We start from the raw sequence: 19,716 nt of genomic DNA on the forward strand, positions 1-19,716 counted from the left end.
TAGGTCTAGCTGCTGCTTGTTTGTTGCTTATCCCAATGTCCGGAAGAGCGTCGATTAGCTGATCGCTCGCTCGTTTTTGAGCAGTTTATAAGACGGTGAGAGGAGGAACGGAGGAGAGGACAGAAATCAGTCTGAATTTTTCAACGGCTCTGAACGCCCGCCTCCGGTCTAACGCGATATCTATTTTACACTAACACACATACACGCCTATTTAAAGCTTAAAGAAAATCAGTGAATAATTATAACGTATTAATGTTTTGTTGACAAGCATTTGCTATATTTAACATTATTGTATTTATTTTTCAAATCAGACTGAAGCCAGAAACTTTATCTAACAGTGTTAATTGCCATATAGATATTAAGATCACAAGTAATTGGAATATTGTTAGCACGAAGAAATATCATTGATAAAAATAATGACTTCATTATAATGAATGAATAATGAATAATGCTATTCAATTTAAATTTGGCGGCATGCTCGTTTTATTGTTGTCGCAAGTTAATTATATTGGAAACTGTCTTGGTCGATTTTTGGACCTATGTCTTGTACCAAGTCCAGAAAGTGTTTTATTGTCCGGCGAAGAAGATCCATGTCATCCTACTTTCGAGGTGTCAATCGACATAAGTACCGTAATAAGAAAGAAATCAGAAAAGTCAACAAAGCGAATTCCATGTTTTCGCAAGGCAAATCTTCGGAGGCTAAACAATTTTATAGCTGGCTTTAGTTGGTCCGATCATTACTCCTATAACATAATGGCGGATGCGATTAATATGTTTTATACCGCAATTAAATCATTTTTTGACTCTTGTATTCCGATGTTCTATCCGCCAATCTCTAAAACTCCCTGGTTTAATAAAGAGTTGACACTCCTAAGAAATGTAAAGTCCAGACTTTATATAACATTTTAAAATACCGGTTTGAGAACCGTCCATCCTTTGTAAATATTTAAGCGCTCGGTTAAACTTTAATGCTCAGTGCTACAATAATTATTTAAACCGTTGTAAGTTCCAGTTTGCACAGGACCCGAAACAGTTTTATAATTTCGTTAACACTAAGCGAAAAACAAGAGCTTACACTTCCTCAGTATTTTTTGAAAACACTACTATAACATCGATCTATTCGCCAAGTTTTTTAAAACAACATATTCAACTTTACCTCATTCCGAACAGCCATACTCTTATGCGGTATCTAAGTCGAATCTAATTTTTTGCCTCAGTATAAACGAAAGCTCACTGATATACAATCTTCAGCTTATTAAGCCTGTCTATTTTTCAAGTCCCGACGCAATCCCTCGCTGTGTGATCAGATTCTGTGCGGAAGCCTTGTACAAGCCCGTTTCTGGAATCTTCACAGTGCCCCCATATATAAAATAGGTACAAATTGGATGCAAGAAAATACAGAGGAATCTCTAAATTGTCGGCTATCCCTAAGCTTTTTAAAAATGTTATCACTCCCCTCATTGGCAACACATTTGTAGGTCAATTTTGTCACCATATCAGCCCGGTTTTATGAAACGCAGATCAGCAACCACTAACTTTTTTGAGCTTACTTACTTCGTAATACACAGATTTAAAAATAATCTTCAAACAGATGTTATCTACACTGAATTTAGTAAAGCATTTGACATTGACAATCATTCTCTTCAAGTAAGGAAACTTGATTGTTAGATTTCCCTGTTGATCTTCTGAATTGGATTTTTTACCTGAATGGCAGGACGCAACGTGTCGTCTTTAAAAGTTATCTTTCCTGTATTCAACGAGTCACATCTAGTGTTCCACAAGGGAACTACCCTGGTCTGATATTTTTTACCTTATTTATTAACGACCTTTATATGTACGCAGACGATGTATGCGTTTCTTGCCATTTGAACTTACAATCCGATCTAAATAGCATTCAAATATGACAGCATATTAACGATTTACGGGTGTTCTACTGGACCCTAAATTAAAATTTGCAGACTTTATTTCGATTATTGTCTTTATAAATAGGTGGTCAAAGGAATTTGATGATCCTTTCATGACCAAAACCTTATTCATTTCACATGTTTGATGTACACAATATGTAGTTCACTCGGACCGCATTGAATTGGTTTGAAACTGTTTGCTCCTAAATTGGGATGCAAACCCTATATTACCTCCTTTTTCCAATAGACTACTTTTAGCTTGGAACAGTCCTTATTTGTAAGCTTATTCGTAGATTCACTATAAGCTACATAGTACATCTAACTATGCGTTGCATGAGCCTTATAAAGAATTGTGTTCTGACTATAATAGACTTTATCATATTATCTGTAAACTTGACTTTTTGCTGCTCTTAAAGCAATCAATTCTAACTTATTTTTTAACAGATATTTAGATCTTACTAACGTTTAATATTTATTATTCTTATTTTATATTATATTTTTACCCGATACTTGTAGAGTAATATGATATACTAGATTCATTGAAAACTATGTAGCAGGCAGAAGGAAGGGCTTCCGACCATATAAAGTATATATATTCTTGATCAGGATCAATGGCCGAGTCGATCTAGCCAAGTCTCTGTCGGACAGAGATCCGTATGATTGTCGAGATCTCAGGAACCATAAAATCTAAAAGGTTGAGTTTCAGCATTCAGATTCTAGAGAATCTTTTTTTTGCGTTCCGATGTACTATCCGTCTATCTATAACAAACATCATTGGTTTAATAAAGAGTTGGCACACATAAAAAATGTAAAGTCCAGACATTATACAAAATTGTAAAATACCGACTCTCAAATTATCCTTTCTGTCGGGTCACGCAGGAACCAGTAATTTCTAAAAATATTTTTGTAAGAATGCCAATTTTGAAGACAGTTAAACTCTGTGTCACCACCATTGCTGTGTGCAGCAATAAATTTCGTTATCAAACCCCCCATTCTCTCTCTTGTACTCACTATCACACCTCCATCTTTGGCTTACCGAACTGCTGTTCGCAATACAAATATTCTACCATTCGCTATCGTTCCCTTGTACGTACCGCATTAGTTCAAAATCTCGTTCGCTACAGCGAATAGTTTGAAATGGCTAAATAAACCTCTTTTTTCGTCTTTGGTTACGCAAGATTGCATATACCTAAACAGTTATATTGTGCGCGTACATAATCAAATCCAACAATCAAATAATTTGTCCCATTCTAAACCATAGCTCACTGCTATACGATCTTCAGCATGTTAAGCCTGTGTATTCGCCAGGTCCTGACGCAATCCCTGGCTGTGTGCTCAGATTCTGTGCGGAAGCCGTGTGCAAACCTCTACTGAAACTGTTTACCCTATTTCTGGATGGTATCTTTACCTTTCTGGTTGCCGCGTGCTCCAGGATGCAAATAAATCGTGACGAGAATTTTTTATTCTGAACGGCCCGTGAAACTTTAGCGACTGCCTTAGAAAGGTGGTGCTCCTTAGACCATAGTGTGTCTCCCACCTTGGGCTTCCACGGCTGTTTCCGGAGATTATAGTTCAAAGATCTTCCCCGATTCTTCGCGTTCTCTGCAGGCGTCGGTTTACACCCGTCCCAGTTGTCTGATCGTCGAATAACGCATTCGGCAGACTCGGCTTACTTCCCTGCGCGATGAATGCCGGCGAGTATCCAGTGGTCTCCGCCAAACTTGTGTTAACCGCAGCTGCAGCTCCGGGCAGTTCCCGTCCCATGTCCTCAGATCGCCTCCTGTGAATTGCGCACCCCAACTCCCCCAGAAACCGCTCGAACGCCCTGCTTGTGAACTGTAATCCGTTCTCCGTTATCATAACCTTGCGCACCCATATCTGGCCACTATCCACGGTCGAAAAGTTTACCATTCTACTAAAGTAGAATATCACCAGCCGGTTCTGATCGGACTGCTGTGTGAGGAGCGACTTAGCCCATAGTCGCTGGCGTCCGTCTTAAACACAAACGCCTTTGTGAAGTCGGGGCATGCCAGGATTGGGTCGGCGACCAGCCTGGATTTGACGGCCTCGAATGCACCAGGTTGTACCAGTGTCACAAAATCGGGTACAAAACGTCTGTACTGTCGGAACACATCTTTCAAGTCGCGCACATACTCCTGTACTGTCCATCCGATCACTATAATATCGTCCTGATATGCGAAGAGGTGTGGCAACATCTCGGGTCTTATCACTTGTTCCAAAGTCCGTTGAAACTTGCCCGACGCGGAGTGCAGTCCGAATTTCATCATGTTCCACTGAAACAGGCCCTTTCCCGGCACCGTAAATGCCGTATATTGCCGACTTCCCGCTTCCAGCGGAATCTGACAGTATTCGTCCTTTAAGTCCAGGCTGTTTGTGTACTTCGCCCCCTTAACTGGGCCAAAATGTAGTTTATCATCGTCATCGGTTCTTGCGTTTATTTGTCGGATATATGCAAACAACCTCCATTGTCCTGTCTTTTTTACACCATCAATATTGGTGATATGGTTTCTTAGACGGCTCGATGCATCCGTTTTGTAACAACTCGTTCTGCATTTTAGGGTTCTTCGTTATATTGTGCACCTCCACCATTGATGCCCCTTTCACTCTTCCTAAATCTACTAACTCCGCCCTCAGGAAGTCGTCATTATCCTCCTCTGAGTCGTCCGCTGCCGTCTCTACGATTGCTACTGATTGCTTTTCGCATGGCCTGTTTCGCCCCGCTCGGCCAACCGGGATTGTTACGCTCAGGCCGGCGCACTCCATCCTTGCTCCCACTTTCATTAGAAAATCCAATACTCAGTATCTAGTATGTTGTGTAGAATTAGCAGTTGCATCAGTACAGACCTCTCCCCGAGTCCTATATCTACTTTGATCTGACTTCTTCATGTCATATCATATACCATCTGCCATTGGGACTAATTCCTAAGGGTACTCCAATCTTGCAACATAAAATAGAATCCTCAGAAAAGCCATCGGCCGCAACCGCAGAGTTGCAAAAATGCATTGCCGTCAGCGATCGCATATGTCTCTTCGAAGCCAAGATCAACACTCCTGATAAAGCTTTTCCGTCCCTACATACGTTGCAAGTCCGTCTGCAACAAGTGCGTGCCCTATGGGACAAAGTGGAAAGATAGTACGAAACATGCTCGGACCTCATGTGACTACTACGCAGCACTAATTTGCGAAACTGTTGACAGAGCAACGGATCAAGTCGGTCAAGCACCCTTCCAGCCGCTAATTTCGTCCGGTTGCCGCTTACCTCCTTGCGATACGGAATCTTCGAAGGCAACTACCTCCGATGGCCCACTTTTCGGGACCTATTAACGGCAGTTTATTTTAATACCCACAGGCTGACACCAGTCAAGAAACTTTCATCTCCTCACGAAAACAAGCGGCGAGGCTAAAGAAATCGTATCCAGCGTGGGCAGCGCTTTTAAAATCGGTTCCAAAACAAAGGACTTTTAGTCAACAGCCTCCTCTTCAACTTGAATTCGATATCCCAAGAATCTGGTCATGATCTGGTAATGCAGTCCACGATTCAGCGGTGTTTAACAGCGCTAGCGCATTCTCAAATATTCACTTACAACTGGGATTGTCTGTTGGTTTCCCCCTGCGCGAGCAAAATGCCAAAGTTAACCCTCTCCTTATGGAAACAGTTCTTTACGTCCTTATGGGAACAAAAATCCCAGCTTGAAAAAAATTAAAACCTTCCTGCGCGAAAGGTATTGGACATTGACGCCATTGAGGACATGAAACCGACTCAGGCATTTCAGATCCAGCCGGTAAGATTGTGCCCGCGCTTTCTCCAAAGGTCACTTGACGTGCGTTCCGGCTACATTATAAAGAAGAAGCAATGTGTAAATTGTGTTGCGAGCGGCATCAGCTACGATCACACATAGTTGTTTTACCTGCAAGGGAAGGCATCATACGTTGCTGCATTGCAGTCCCCATACATTTTACCGTCCATAATGATGGATGGTAACCGACAAAATATTGCGAAAGGAGATGTGAGATTTGGTGTTTGGATAATGTTGTGCTCGCCCGTGTTTTATCTTTGTATTCGCCCAAGCGATGTTTTGAATTTATCGACGTGCTGTACGTGAAAGACCGCCAGTTCAATTCTCACCTGTCGCAAAAACCAACATAGATGGACTAAAAGTAATATTTGAAAAGAATTAAGCGAACAAAATAGAAATAGAGTCCGATTCACGTTCTGGTTCAGATGGCTTGGTTTGGTCACCTGAAATACAAAGCTTTACAACGTAGATGCAAACATGAGTGAGGTCATACAAGAACGTTTGTGTGAAAATTGGCAACGAACTGATTTTTGTGGTCTGCTCGCTACGAGATACGTGTGGCAAGCTCAGAAGATTTCGTGTGTTCGTCCCATAAAAATTTATATTAAACGTGATCGCGCGGTTACCAGTAACCACACTAAGCAGCTTGCTCACTTTACACTTAAAGGCAGTCTCCCGTTACGGGTCTCTCCTGCGTCGTGGACGTGATTGCTCGATAAGGTACTGCCGCTGCAACTAGTAATTGGTGGCGGGGAGTTGGGCTGTGGATTTAGGGAAGCGTCATCGTTCCCAGAATAGGGCGAACAGACGCTAGGCTCTTCCGTGCTATGTCCCGGGCGGTCCTCCAGACGCCTGTTCAGTCTGTTCGTGCAACTGCCAGGTTTACGTCACAGTCCCTGTACCAAGACGCCCAGTGGAAGATGAACCGGCTGCTTCTTCCAGGCTATCGCCGGGAGAGATGACAACTCGTTAACCCCACGACCGCTCTGACTGGTCGCGCCGGTACCATACCCGGTCAGTTCTTATGCACTCTCCAGGCGACCGTATGGTTTACCTTACGCGAAAACCGAAACAGTTGACCTGGACTTTGCCACAATACCGCCAAGCACGCGGGTCCTCGCTAGGATTGGCTATTTTTAGGCCTCCCATAACCGGTTTTCCTCGATATCTCCAGTCTCTAGACCCAAAGTCCACGGTTTTACCGCTATCCTATTCCAAAGTCCAGTTTGGTACCGATATTTCCTTAACTGGGCACGCCTGCGCTCTCGGTTCTCCTCTTGTCCGGCTCTACTTCGTGCCATCTTATTCATTCTATCCAAACTCTCCTTGTACAATAAATAAGCCCTGTACTTTCAAACGTTTCAAGACGATACAGCGTTTTTCTAAAAAAAAAAACAATATGCGAAATATACTACAAATTCAAGGATTGTTAAAACACAGAATTGAAAGAAGATCAATTCAGTAAGAAGAGACAACGGCAGACCGCAAAATATGTCAAAGATAAATTATAATACATGTTAGTCGGATACTTCGAGACTTCGAATGCCTATCGATCGGACAACCTTCAGAAGCAAATGGTAAGTAGAACATGACTGCGCAAAATGTGGAGGCAAGAGACCAATCAGCGTGTTACGCAGATGACCTCAAGTTTCATGACTTTGTGGCAGATATATATATTTTTTTCCTTTAAATTACAATCTGTTTTTTTATCTTCTTGGTTCCAATTCTGTCATCGGTATTTGTCTCAAGTTTGAGATTTGGTGGCTAAGTAGTTGATTTGTGTGTTTTTTGCTGCTTTTTTTTTTAATAGTTTCGTTGACTGTTTCTATGTTTAAATCATTATGTATATATTAATTTCTAATGTACCATTCGGCTTTTGCGATTATTCTGAGCATTTTTGGTTGCGTTCGCTGAATTAGCTGTAAGTGGGATTTACTGGCAGTTTCCCAGAGTTCTATTCCATACGTCCATATTGGTTTTATTATCGCCCTGTATATTCTAATTCTAGTTTTGAGTGTCTTCCTATTAGCCAGTTAAGTTGTCGAAATTTGTTTTTTATTTCGTTTATTTATTATTCATTTCGTTTGTTTAGAATGTGCTGTTTCCATGTTAGTTTTGAGTCAATAGCTAGTCAAAGGTACTTGGCATATGGGTGTAATAATATTTGATTGTAATTGATTTTAATTGCGAAGTTTTTGGGTTGTCCTTTTGTGTATATTACTTGTTGAGTTTTGTCTTTATTTACCTCGATACCCCATCCCTCAAACCAGGATACTGTTTGTGTCATGATTTGTTGTAGTGTACTTGCAGATGTTTTTTCGCACGCGCTTGACGACATTAACACAGTATCGTCTGCGAACGTCGCAATCATTGATCCAGGGATAGTTGGCGCTGGAATATCGGAGGTATAAATCAGGTATAATATGGGCCCAAGCACACTACCTTGGGGAACATCCGCTGACACTGGCATAATATCTGAGCATTCATTGTCGTATTTAATATTAAAATATCTGTCCGTTATATAGCTTTGAAGAATGGTATATAGGTTATATGGTAGTACATTTCTTAGCATATGCAGCAGTCCTTTGTGCCATACTTTGTCAAATGCTTTACAATGGCCAAGTAAACAGCATTGCAAAACTTATTTTTGTCAAAATCGTTTGTTATTTTGTTAATTACTCGATGGGCCTGTTCGGCGGTCGAGTGCTGCTCCCGAAAGCCGACTTGGTGAGGAGGTATTTTATTTTTCTGTTTTAGGGTTGGCTCGATTCTATTAAATAGGACTTTTTCAAATAGGACTTTTTCAAATACTTTTGAGAGGACAGGTAATAAGCTGATTGGTCTGTACGAGCTTACAGTATTGGCGTTTTTATTTTGTTTTGTTTTAATTTGGCCAACTTCCAAGTTATGTAAAAGTACTGCAATCGAAGGATTCCGTTAAGCAAGTTTCTAATATAGGTGATTATAGCGTCCGGTAGTTCTTTAAGAAATTTTCCTCCGATTCAATCATATCCGGGGGCTTTCTTGTTTTTAATTTGCTTTATGTGAAATTAAATTTCTGCCTTTGTTATAGTTTTAATTGCACAATTTAAGTTGGTGATTTCTGTTGGAAGCTCAGCTTGCCGTTGGTAAATGATGTTTTAAAATGTTCAGCGAGTGTCTACTTTTTCTTTGTTTGATTTTGTCCATGTGTTGTTGTTTCTTTTTATAGGTGGCTTGTGTGTAGTTGAGTTCGTCAATTTTTTGGTCGCTTTCCACAGGGAATAATTTGTAGATAAGAAAGTCACAAGCCAATTTGTTTTGTCTTTAAATAAAGGGGAGTCATTGTTGTTTTCTTCTAGCCCACCATGTAATATAATTAATATTGCGGAATAGTCAGAAGAGAGGTCTAGGCATGATTTTATTGTTAGGTTCTCGCATGTTATATTTCTTGTAATGCAGAAGTCAATTAAATCCAGTAGTTTATTTGTGTCAGTTGGCCAGTAAGTCGGCTCTCCTGTGCTTAGAGCACGGCTATTATTGTTTCTTATTGCTTCATACAGTTGACTTCCCTTTGCAGTGGTAAGTCTGGCTTTTGTTTGGCTTTATAGTCACCTCCTGCCAGGTACCGATTTCCCAGTGATTTTAGGAAATCGAGGTATTGGTCTTTTGTATTATTAAATTTAGGCGGGCAATAAACTGGAGATATATGTCTGAGGTATATATAGTAGTAGCCTGTATGTAGTCCTTTTTGAATCCATCGAGCTCTATGCACTTTATGCATTTTTTAATTATTACTGCAGTACCACCATGGGCCTTACCGTCCGGGTGATTAGTAGAGAAACTTTTATAGTTAGGTATGTTTATATAAATAGGTTTTCTCAGTTGAGTGTGTTTTAGAAATGAGCATGACCTCAATTTGCTTTTGATTTAAGAATGTTTTTAGTTCATGCAAATGGCGTGAAAGTCCGTTAAAATTCCGTGAAAATGTTCATCATATTTGTCATTTGGGCTATTAATTGTTTCATCATTTCATCATTATGTGCAGTTTGGCTTAATTGAGTTGAAGCAGGCTGTATATCAGGTACAATAGTAGGTTAAGTTGTTTTGATGGCTAGTTACTTGGTTTTTATTTAAGAGTTCGGCATAGGACAAAGCTGGCGTCTTAAAGCTTACTACGTTATTTGTTGTACTGTGTTGTGTCGTTTGATGTGTTGTTTCTGTTACAGGTATTTATTTTTTTTCGATGAGTTGGGTATTTTTGAATTTGCAGTGCTTTGAACAGCATACAACCTTTATAGTTTGCAGTGTGGTTTTCACTGCATAGTGCACACTTAATGCTTGTTCTGTCCAAACTAGTGTTAATAATACAGGATGATGAGCTGTGTTTTCCAGCGCACTTTAAGCAATTAGGGTCTTTGGTGCAGTAGTTTTTTGTTTGTCCATATTTTTGGCAGTTTGTACATTTGTCTGTAGCATGATGCACGTTACGAGTAATTACCTTAAACCCTCTCTAGTCTTTTAGTCTGAAGATGTAGTATTTGGTCGATTTATCTTTTAATAGTCTTAATATGTTGTGATAGTGAGTTGTTTCTAGTGGCTGTATTTTTATTTCATTAGTTGATAGTGCTTTTAGTTCAAATCGTGTTTCTTTCAATAAATTTAAAGCAGTAGTTAGTGCGTATATGTTTTCAACATTTTGAACATATATTGGTGGCGGATTTGCCTTTTGCGTATTTTTGCATTTGCGTATTTATAGTTGCATTTGTCCCATTGTCAGTTTGGCTTTCGTCTTCATCACCTTGTGCTAATAGCTCAAAACGGTTGCTTGAGTGTGGCTCGGCTAGCCGGTACTTTTTGAGTGTATTTTGGGTAGCGGTTTGAGCTTTATTCCCCTATTCTTGTTATTATTTAAGAGATCTTTGGAACTGTTTGTATTTGTGGCAGATATGGTGAACCCTGCTACATATGCTACGGCTACTAAAGAGAGTAATGATGACAATACTGGCGTTGGGCACCGAGCAAGCTAAGGAATACACAGTGGTTCCGCTGGTATAGAGCAGCGTCTATAAATAAATAAATAAATTTCAGTATAGCTAGAAGCCTAAGATTTCGTTTCAGGCATCTAATAGAGCTTATGAAAACATGCGAAAAAAATTTTTTGAGATTGGGGCCCTCCAACCCCATCTTTTTGGCAAACAAAATATGCTCCCCCCCCCATTTTTTAAATCAAATACAACATGACCATACATCATAGAAGACTGATAAAATCATAACTTATGGTCTAAAAAATATTTTTTAAATGTGGTAAAAACATGAATATGATTTGGCGTTATATACCTTCCCCAGGGAACCACCAAACTCTAACATAACCAAAAACAAATATAAGCAAAGTGGGGAAATGTTAAATTGTTGCAATTATTATAAATTTAAGTAAATGATAATAAACAATATCATAATAATTATTATCCCTCCTCTTGTAAGGCATATACAGACTCAAATAACGCGGACTCATCCTTTTTCCCAGCTTTCTGTGTCCGCTTATAAATGGAAAATAGTACCATGGATACTTATTGATCAACTTCTTGGCTGTATCGAAGGCATATGTATTAAATTTGTTAATTAATGCAATATCTTGTAGTAGTGTGGCACAACGATATAACAAATTTTCAATTATTCATTTCTTGCCACATTTCCGTCCTTGGAAGAAATTATTTCTGTATTTTTTGCTTTCTTTTTATTACTTTTTTTTGTGGTCAGGGTATCTCATTTTCTTTGAATGTAGTACACTTTGACAACTTGGAAATAAATCAAAGCCTATTTTGGTGTTTACAAAGTTTCTTATCAAAAGATATTGGTTTTTAGACAAGCTTGCCTCAATTAATAGCAAAATTATTTCAATCGGATCTGCTGGCAATAATATATATATTTTTTTTAAATTCATTGAGTAAAGCAGATACAGCGGTCTCATCTATTTTGGCCAGTTCAGCTAAACGGCGTCGCTTTGATCTTGATGACATCGAGAAATCTACTTTTGGACGGCCACGATGATCACTTTCCATAATTTTCTCAGATATATTATGGTTGCATTTTAATAAAATAGTTTTCTTTTGACTCAGCCATTCACATTGGTACTTAAGGAAGGAAACTTTTCCCGATTGTAGCGAGTCTTCTATTTTCAATATTGCATTGTACCAAAAACATTAGAATAACAAGATGCGCAACGCCACACACACACGATTTTTTCGCCGTGGCTCTAGAGGTGGCTCCAGGCTCTCGAATTTTTGTTAGAGAGCGAGAGAGCGGAGAGCGCTACAGCAAAGACCCTAGAATAACAAGATGCGTAACGGCCATACATTGGTTTGGCACTATGCAGCCACTTTTTTGGTGACGGCCAAAATTACTCTCTTTCCGCTCACTCCCGCTGAGAGCGTAAGAAACCTAAAAATATAATTTGCTTGCTTGTGTGAGTAAAAACAAGAGACGAGAACGCGTATAAGTGTGCGTGTTGTGCTAGAAGACGATTTTCGGGCCGAAATCAATTCTGATCGAAGAAACGAATTTACATGGTACATATTAGGGTAGTCTTGCCAATTTCCTAGCAATATGATAAAATAAAAAAATTTTTTAAAATTCGCGCCCTGACTATTATAATTTTAAAGCTTTTTAAATTTGTTTGTTAAAATTGCCGCTCGAATTAGCTACCGTTTACACATTTATATTTATGTTTAATTCTAATTTGTCTCTCATCTGACAATTTTTTAAAAGCTAAATATTTTTTTTTGAAACACTTTTAATGTTAATGTTACATCATATTAAGTCAAATGATTTAATAAATATACTAAATAATTAAATATGATAACTGTTTATTGCAAAAGTAATATCAAAGACACTAGAATTATTCTAGTTTCTTTGCTTTGGTCATATTTTGAGGCACGAAGTGCGGACACAAGCACTCAACAATCATTGCCTTATTAATTTTTCACACGCCGCAAGATGAATACTCTAATGAGAAATATTCTTATATAAAGGCATTTTTGAAATTTATTTTTGTGATAATATGTACATAGATTTGGCTATTTCTAACCTATTTTCAAATAATAATAACGTTAAGGCAATGCAAAACAAGAATTTTTCGCATGGTGCCAATTGATCAAAAATAATATAGATTTAAAGTCTAAGAACTTCTGAGGTGAAGGGCATATTTTGTCAAATTTACAATGCATGAGCATACGTGTGCACACATACAGTTGTCTGCTATCACTTTGTGCGTTGAAAAGAGCTGTTCGCTGTAGCGCTCTTCGCTCTCTCGCTCTCTAACAAAAATTCGAGAGAGCCTGGAGCCACCTCTAGAGCCACGGCCAAAAAATCGTGTGCCAAAAAATCGTATGGCGTTACGCATCTTGTTATTCTAGGGTCTTTGGCTACAGCGAACAGCTCTTTTCTACGCATACAGTGATAGCAGACAACTGTATGTGTGCACACTTTTGCTCATGCATTGTAAATTTGACAAAATATGATATTTTTAAAAATCGCGCAATTTCATCATATTGCTACGAAATTGGCCAAAACTCCCCAAATATGTAAATTCGTTTCTTCGATCAGAATTGATTTCGTCCCGAAAATCGTCTTCTTACACAAGTACGCACGCATATACGCATTCCCGTCTCTTGTTTTTACTCACACAAGCAAGCAAATTCTATTTTTAGATTTCTTACGCTCTCAGCGTAAGCGGGCGGACTGAGAGCAATTTTGGCCGTCACCCAAAAAGTGGCTGCATAGTGCCAAACCAATGTATGGCCGTTATGCATCTCGTTATTCTAGGGTCTTTGATTGTACCATACTGATGACTTCTTGTAATTTTTCCCCGTGGGTACCCTTCTTTGTGCACCATAAATCAAAAATATATATTTTCCTTAAGCAAAAATTAAATTTAACCAAATAAATTCAAACAAAGTCAAATTTAATATAATAAAAGTTAAATTAACATAGAAGATTATATACAAATACAAAAGACAAAACAACACAAACGCGAAACACAAAAAGAAAGACACAAAGGAACTTCACTGGCAAACTTAACCCAAAAATAACAAAAATGGGCGTTTTATATTACAAGCACAACCACAAGTTTCAGCAGCAGAACTCAAAACTTTTATTATCTTAAAACTATGCTTAATTTAATATATAAGGAGTCTAGCAGTAAAGTAAAGTAAGTAAACATGAAAATACGCACAAAAAAAGACAATATTGAATATTGAAGATATTAATTTTACGTAACTTAGTTAACTGATTAGTTAATTATTAGTTTTTGTATACAAAGTAAATACCTTCTACTTTAAAATCCATTTTAAATTATTAAAATCGAAGCTCCTCACTGAAAGTATGATGCCTTTGAAGTTTGCTTTTGGAATGCAGAAATTACAATGCATGCAATTTCGCTTCACAAATGAACACATGTGCATAACTTTAATTCTATTTTTAAAAAGTTTGAAGCAAAAACTGGTTTTGGCTGGAAATATTTGGAGGCAATTCGGTTACTTCATGCGTAAATATATTTAGATGTTTTTTTTTATTTTTGGCCTCTGACGGAACCACTGTGGAACGGAGATATTCCATGCAAAAGGAGTTTAACTCGCTGAGTGCCAACGAAAGTGTACTTCCACTTTAGGAAAATTTGTGTATCTTTATTCAGCCAGATCAAGTGGGTGTCTTCTTTATTCAGTCAGTGGTGAGGTCGAGTGAGTGTATTCATCTCTTCACTGAAGGTTGGACTGATGTCCAGTAGGTTGATTGCCAGATAGTTTGGTTGCTTTTCAAGCCTGCGCTAACGCGCTTACGTACCTTGCGCTAAGCTAGTGGGATCCCCAGTTCCATGTGGATAGTGGCATTCTCATGGTACGGGTGTGGGACAGAGACAATTGTCACGGCGTTTGTTCTGGGACCGCTGTATTTTGAGGCGGCAGGCCGCTTTATCCCGTAGGTCCAAACCGCTTCAGGATAACTATTACCTCTGCGTGTTCCCACTGTTTAGGGAAATTACAAATCCGGAACAACTGCTGAAGAAGTTGGCTAACATCTGTAAGCAGTGTAGAGGTTGCGCGTCGATGCGATCCTGACCAGGTGATTTGCTGCTTACTCCCCCGCCCTCGGACTATCCAACTGCGCGGTCGCGTCCTGACCACGCGACTCGCTCCACTACTCTCCTAGACCATCCTCGCGTACGTAAGGCCCCTCGCGTGTTGTGACTGACTCCCTCGAGCTGCACTTGCGCCGTCCCTTTATAGGCCGTGGGGATCACGTTATTTCCCCTTTTGCGCGTGGCTCAGTAGTGTTCAAGGTCCAACTAGTATCCCGTTAGTTTAAGGTGCGTCCCCTTTTTTCGTGTACGAAGTCCGCACTATTACCGTTCGACCGCCATGCCCTTGGCCGGCTCGAGTCCAAGGTCCAGCGCGATACCATTAGTACACGGTCTCTCCGCTTTGCCGGGGGAGGTCCAAGGTCGATTAATTCCAGTTCGACCTGACCGCCTTAGACTCTTCTCGTATTCCAGCCGTCTTCGCTGTTGCTAGGCTTTTTCCATGCAACCGGGGAAGTTGTGGGGAGTTTTAAGACTCCTCACAGCAAATTGAGGCCATTCCCCTTGGATCGTTGGTAACTCCGTTTATTGAATGCCGCTTCTGATGAGGATAGGAGCTCCCCCTTCTTACTCTGCCGGATGAGGTCGTAGCCGCTGATCTATGGCCGAAGTGGGTTTCCGAGGCGAGGTCGACTTTGTTTGTCTTTAAGTGATTTCTCACTTCGGCCTTACTCATTTGCAGGCGTTCCAAATGACAATTTGGAGTTTTACTTGCATGTCCAGCTATTTAGCTACCAGTTACCAGTTGTGTCATTTGGGAGAACACTTTTGTCATCATCCTCGCCATCATGCCTTCAAGACGGACAAACATTTCCTCTATTTGGCTGGGTTTTTGTGTATTAGTTTTGGTTTAATCATGTATTTAGCGATGACAACCCGACCAGATATACATTCCGTAACGAAGCTTGGACAACTGAGAGAGGAGGCTCTAGTGCATAAGTGCCAAACAAATACTGCGTTATTTGAAAGCGACTACAGAGCTACAATTGCACTAACACAAGCAAGAGATAGTGGGCCAGCCAGAGGCTGAAAAAATCAATGAGGTATTGGTATACTTGGAATTGTGACGCCAATAGACGAAAGATATACAAGATACTCAGCGCTGCTCGCCAGACGAGAAAATACAAAATGTCTGCCTGAGCAAAATAGCCCGGGAACAGAGGATGGACTCGGACGATAGTAACGACAAATCTCTAGCTTGAAGAATACCGTTCATTTGTTCCAGAATTTAAACAAAATATGTGTTTAGACATGATAAGTAGGCAAACTATAAATATGTTATATTTATGGGCTGCAATAAACATGTCACTGGACAGCATAAGTGGCAAACTGATAAGTACGATTGCAGCGGCCTATTGCCGAAGTGTCAAGAGATATGACCACGCGGAAGGTTGTTAGCGCGGTCATAGGCCTCAAAAATAGATTTAAGAATAAAAGTCGGCTGCATTTACCAACGCAGACTGCGGCGTCTTACAAGCGCTGCATTATAAAATTAGATGATAAGAACCTATGTAAGAATAATTAAAAGGCGAAGCGCTCGCAGTAGCGAGTCAGATAGATTCAAACATCCGAATTGAACTCATTAAGTGTACACACAAGTTTATAGTGTGAACACCCTCATTGAGATCTTATGCTGAAGAAGAAGCACGAGTAGAACGCTGACAATTCAATTCAGGTTCGACACGTAATAATCATAACTGGGTTGAGAAAACTAGCCCGCAAGAATAATTGCGTTCTCACTTGTTAGTCATTTATATTTAAATCCACATACGTTATTTTAAAAATCTGTAATTATTTCTTTTGTGATAATGGGCGGAATGTAACTTTGATTAGTTTTAAGGCTTTAAGGCAAATAGATAACCGGGGTAACAGCCGTCGGGTCACACAGCCGCAAGCTGCGTTGCCAAAACAAATAAAATCATATCGTTCGAAATCGCTACACAAAAATTGTCTTTTCATTGCTCGAAAATAGCTAATAAAAAAGCCTATTAGCTTAACAACAGCTATATATAGTTAAACTTCCCATGCCCATAACTTTGAACCCATAAGACTAGAGACTTGTGCTCCGTCTTTGATAAGTTATTTTCACATGTTTCTAATTTTTTCTAACAGTGTATTTTTCGTGTGCAAGTTTTTAAGCTACTTTCATCAATTTACCTTCACCATATGCTTCGATCATTTATAATTACAACATAGTTTTAGCTGCAGAGGTACATATAAATTAAGAAGAGTAAGCGCCGCAGGGGGTCCCTCGCTGCAGTCACTGGAACCTGGCCGGTTGGCCGATGGATGTTTCTCCGGAAATCGGAGGTGATAATTCCCAATTGATGAATTAGGATGGCTTCTGGCCTAGAGACTCAAATAGCGTAATCAAGTAAATCTAACGACGTTTGCCGGTGTTATATTTTTATGAGCGGGTAGGTGCTCTTTATTCACTGGATCTCAAATATGAACTAACTTAAAAGCTTATATATAAGAAGCTTCATAACAGGCTCTGCAAATGTGCAGAGCTTTTGCCGGCTATGTATGAGCTTCCGGCCAAATGCTTGGTCAGCAATTTCACCGGTGCTGGAGTGCGGACGATCAGTCCGGTTAACTCAGTTAACTTATATAACTTTCTTTCTTGCTTTTTATTTCAAGCTTGTTGAAAAAAGTAACCCAAAAATTGTTTTTTGATCTGTTGTTATAAGGAACCTTCTTTATTATTTTTGTAGCTGCCGCAAATGATTGGGGCAAAGTTTATCCAAATATGTCTGGAGATGGTGCTCTTGGTATGCTTATTAATCGTAAAGCAGATATATGCATTGGAGCTATGTACTCGTGGTACGAAGATTACACATACTTAGACCTTTCTATGTATCTTGTACGTTCTGGAATAACGTGTCTTGTACCAGCGCCTTTGCGGTTGACTAGTTGGTACCTTCCCTTAGAGCCTTTCAAAGAAACTTTATGGGCTGCAATTCTATTATGTCTATGTGCAGAAGCCACAGGATTGGTTTTAGCATATAAAAGTGAGCAGGCGCTGTATGTACTGCCTGGCTACCGAGAGGGCTGGTGGACTTGTACAAGCTTTGGAGTATGTACCACCTTTAAACTTTTCATATCGCAATCAGGAAACAGCAAGGCATATTCACTGACAGTTCGTGTACTACTCTTTGCCTGCTTCCTTAATGATTTAATAATAACCAGCATATATGGTGGCGGCCTTGCTAGTATATTGACAATTCCTAGCATGGACGAGGCAGCCGACACTGTCACCCGCTTGCGATTTCACCGATTACAGTGGGCGGCCAACTCAGAGGCATGGGTCTCGGCCATACGCGCTTCTGATGAGGTAAGTGTTTTAATGAAGATCAATATCATCTTAGAAGCATACGTTTCTTTCTATGAAAGGCATTAGTGAAGGATATATTGTACAATTTTCACATCTATAGCGACGATGAGTTGCTACGCTTAGCACAGGACCAGCATATGCGCATTGGATTTACTGTGGAGCGTCTGCCATTCGGTAACAACAAAAATTAATGACGGGAACCAATATTATATTTTTCTTGTTCTGTAGGTCACTTTGCTATCGGAAACTATTTGGGGCCTCAAGCGATTGACCAGTTAGTTATAATGAAGGACGATATTTATTTTCAATATACGGTGGCTTTTGTTCCCAGACTTTGGCCCCTCCTCGATAAATTAAATACTCTGATATATAGCTGGCATTCGTCTGGTTTCGATAAATACTGGGAATATCGAGTTGTTGCCGATAACTTAAATCTGAAGATACAACAACAAGTTCAAGAAACAATGACAGGAACTAAAGATATTGGTCCAGTCCCGCTTGGAATGTCAAACTTTGCGGGATTTATAATTGTCTGGATATTAGGATCTGCTATAGCTACATTAACTTTTTTGTTAGAACTATCACTGACATATATTTTAAAACAGAGCAATCTGAAATAAGTTTTTAATTTTAATTTACCCTTATTTGTAAAACAATTCGATCACTCCTGGTATTATTTGTATGTTATTTATATTAAATGGAGTCCGCACGGATCTAACTCGTTGGATGTCGGGTTTATGTACTCTGACACATTTTTTGGTGCGAAGCACGACAATGAACTTCAGAGAACTTAATAAATTAGATGCTTTTATGATATGGTTACCTGAGTCTTTACCCTTCTTACGTAGAAGGGTATGGAATGGAGAGGTATTATTATCCCCGAGCCAAGTCCCAAAGGCTTCTTAGCTCGTAGAACGAACACAACATAAGTGCTATATTCCAACACCTTCAGTTCAATCACCAATTCATATATTTAAATCCAACAAAATATTCACTATTAATAAATATCAGATTAAATGTAATACTAAAGAAAATATTTAACATAAAAGCCCCAAACTACATTATCTTCGAATACATTCTAGCAAATGGCAATTGGACAACCATTAAAAAACGGTTAAATATAAAATGTTTTAATTGCTTAATCACGACCTTTTTTCTTTTCATGTGATGTGTCCATGTGATGTGATCCTCAAGGTTGTAGTAAGCAGGTTAGGTTTCGGCTGTTGTTATGCGTACCATTATCGAAATTCAAGCGTCGGGGTCACCATTTAAGCATCCTTGTTTTGTACAAGCTAATATCTTTTATTTTATTTTCCAAAAGGTCGCACATGTAGCAAATCGAAATGGGAATTCGAATTGTGCTTCTAAACTGACTTGTCTTGAAAGTCACGAGAACTTCTTTAAAGATTTTATTGGCGACTGAAGCTGTTATGTTAGAAACTCTGAAGCTTAGGAAGCTTGAGCTTAGCTTTGGGATTCTAGTTTAGGGTCATATTAAATGCAGTACTATGGATCGGGAATATACTAAACGAGATACATCTCTTT

The 19,716-nt window shown here is 39.4% G+C and overlaps 1 protein-coding gene across 1 annotated transcript in view, besides 14 other annotated features; it reads left to right on the forward strand.

Moving 5' to 3' along the window:
- The window catches only part of Ir41a (Ionotropic receptor 41a), a gene marked incomplete at its 5' end in the record, with an annotated part of 104,437 nt that extends 85,248 nt beyond the window's left edge, over nt 1-19,189 (forward strand). Inside the window, 3 exons of the mRNA NM_206022.4 lie at nt 17,552-18,171; nt 18,231-18,345; nt 18,400-19,189. Coding sequence (NP_995744.4) covers nt 17,552-18,171; nt 18,231-18,345; nt 18,400-18,791 — 1,127 coding nt within the window. The 3' untranslated portion in view covers nt 18,792-19,189. The remainder of the gene's footprint in view (nt 1-17,551; nt 18,172-18,230; nt 18,346-18,399) is intronic.
- Nucleotides 467-2,336: a mobile genetic element.
- Nucleotides 2,433-2,618: a mobile genetic element.
- Nucleotides 2,627-3,312: a mobile genetic element.
- Nucleotides 3,313-4,836: a mobile genetic element.
- Nucleotides 4,874-5,923: a mobile genetic element.
- Nucleotides 7,420-10,636: a mobile genetic element.
- Nucleotides 11,897-13,533: a mobile genetic element.
- Nucleotides 12,020-13,124: a mobile genetic element.
- Nucleotides 14,691-14,835: a mobile genetic element.
- Nucleotides 14,946-15,317: a mobile genetic element.
- Nucleotides 15,318-15,668: a mobile genetic element.
- Nucleotides 16,073-16,451: a mobile genetic element.
- Nucleotides 17,074-17,444: a mobile genetic element.
- A 469-nt stretch (nt 19,190-19,658) lies between the features above and the next one.
- Nucleotides 19,659-19,716: part of a mobile genetic element that runs on past the window's edge.

The sequence above is a fragment of the Drosophila melanogaster genome, chromosome 2R (assembly GCF_000001215.4).
Source record: "Drosophila melanogaster chromosome 2R".
In the NCBI taxonomy this organism is placed as follows: domain Eukaryota; kingdom Metazoa; phylum Arthropoda; class Insecta; order Diptera; family Drosophilidae; genus Drosophila; species Drosophila melanogaster.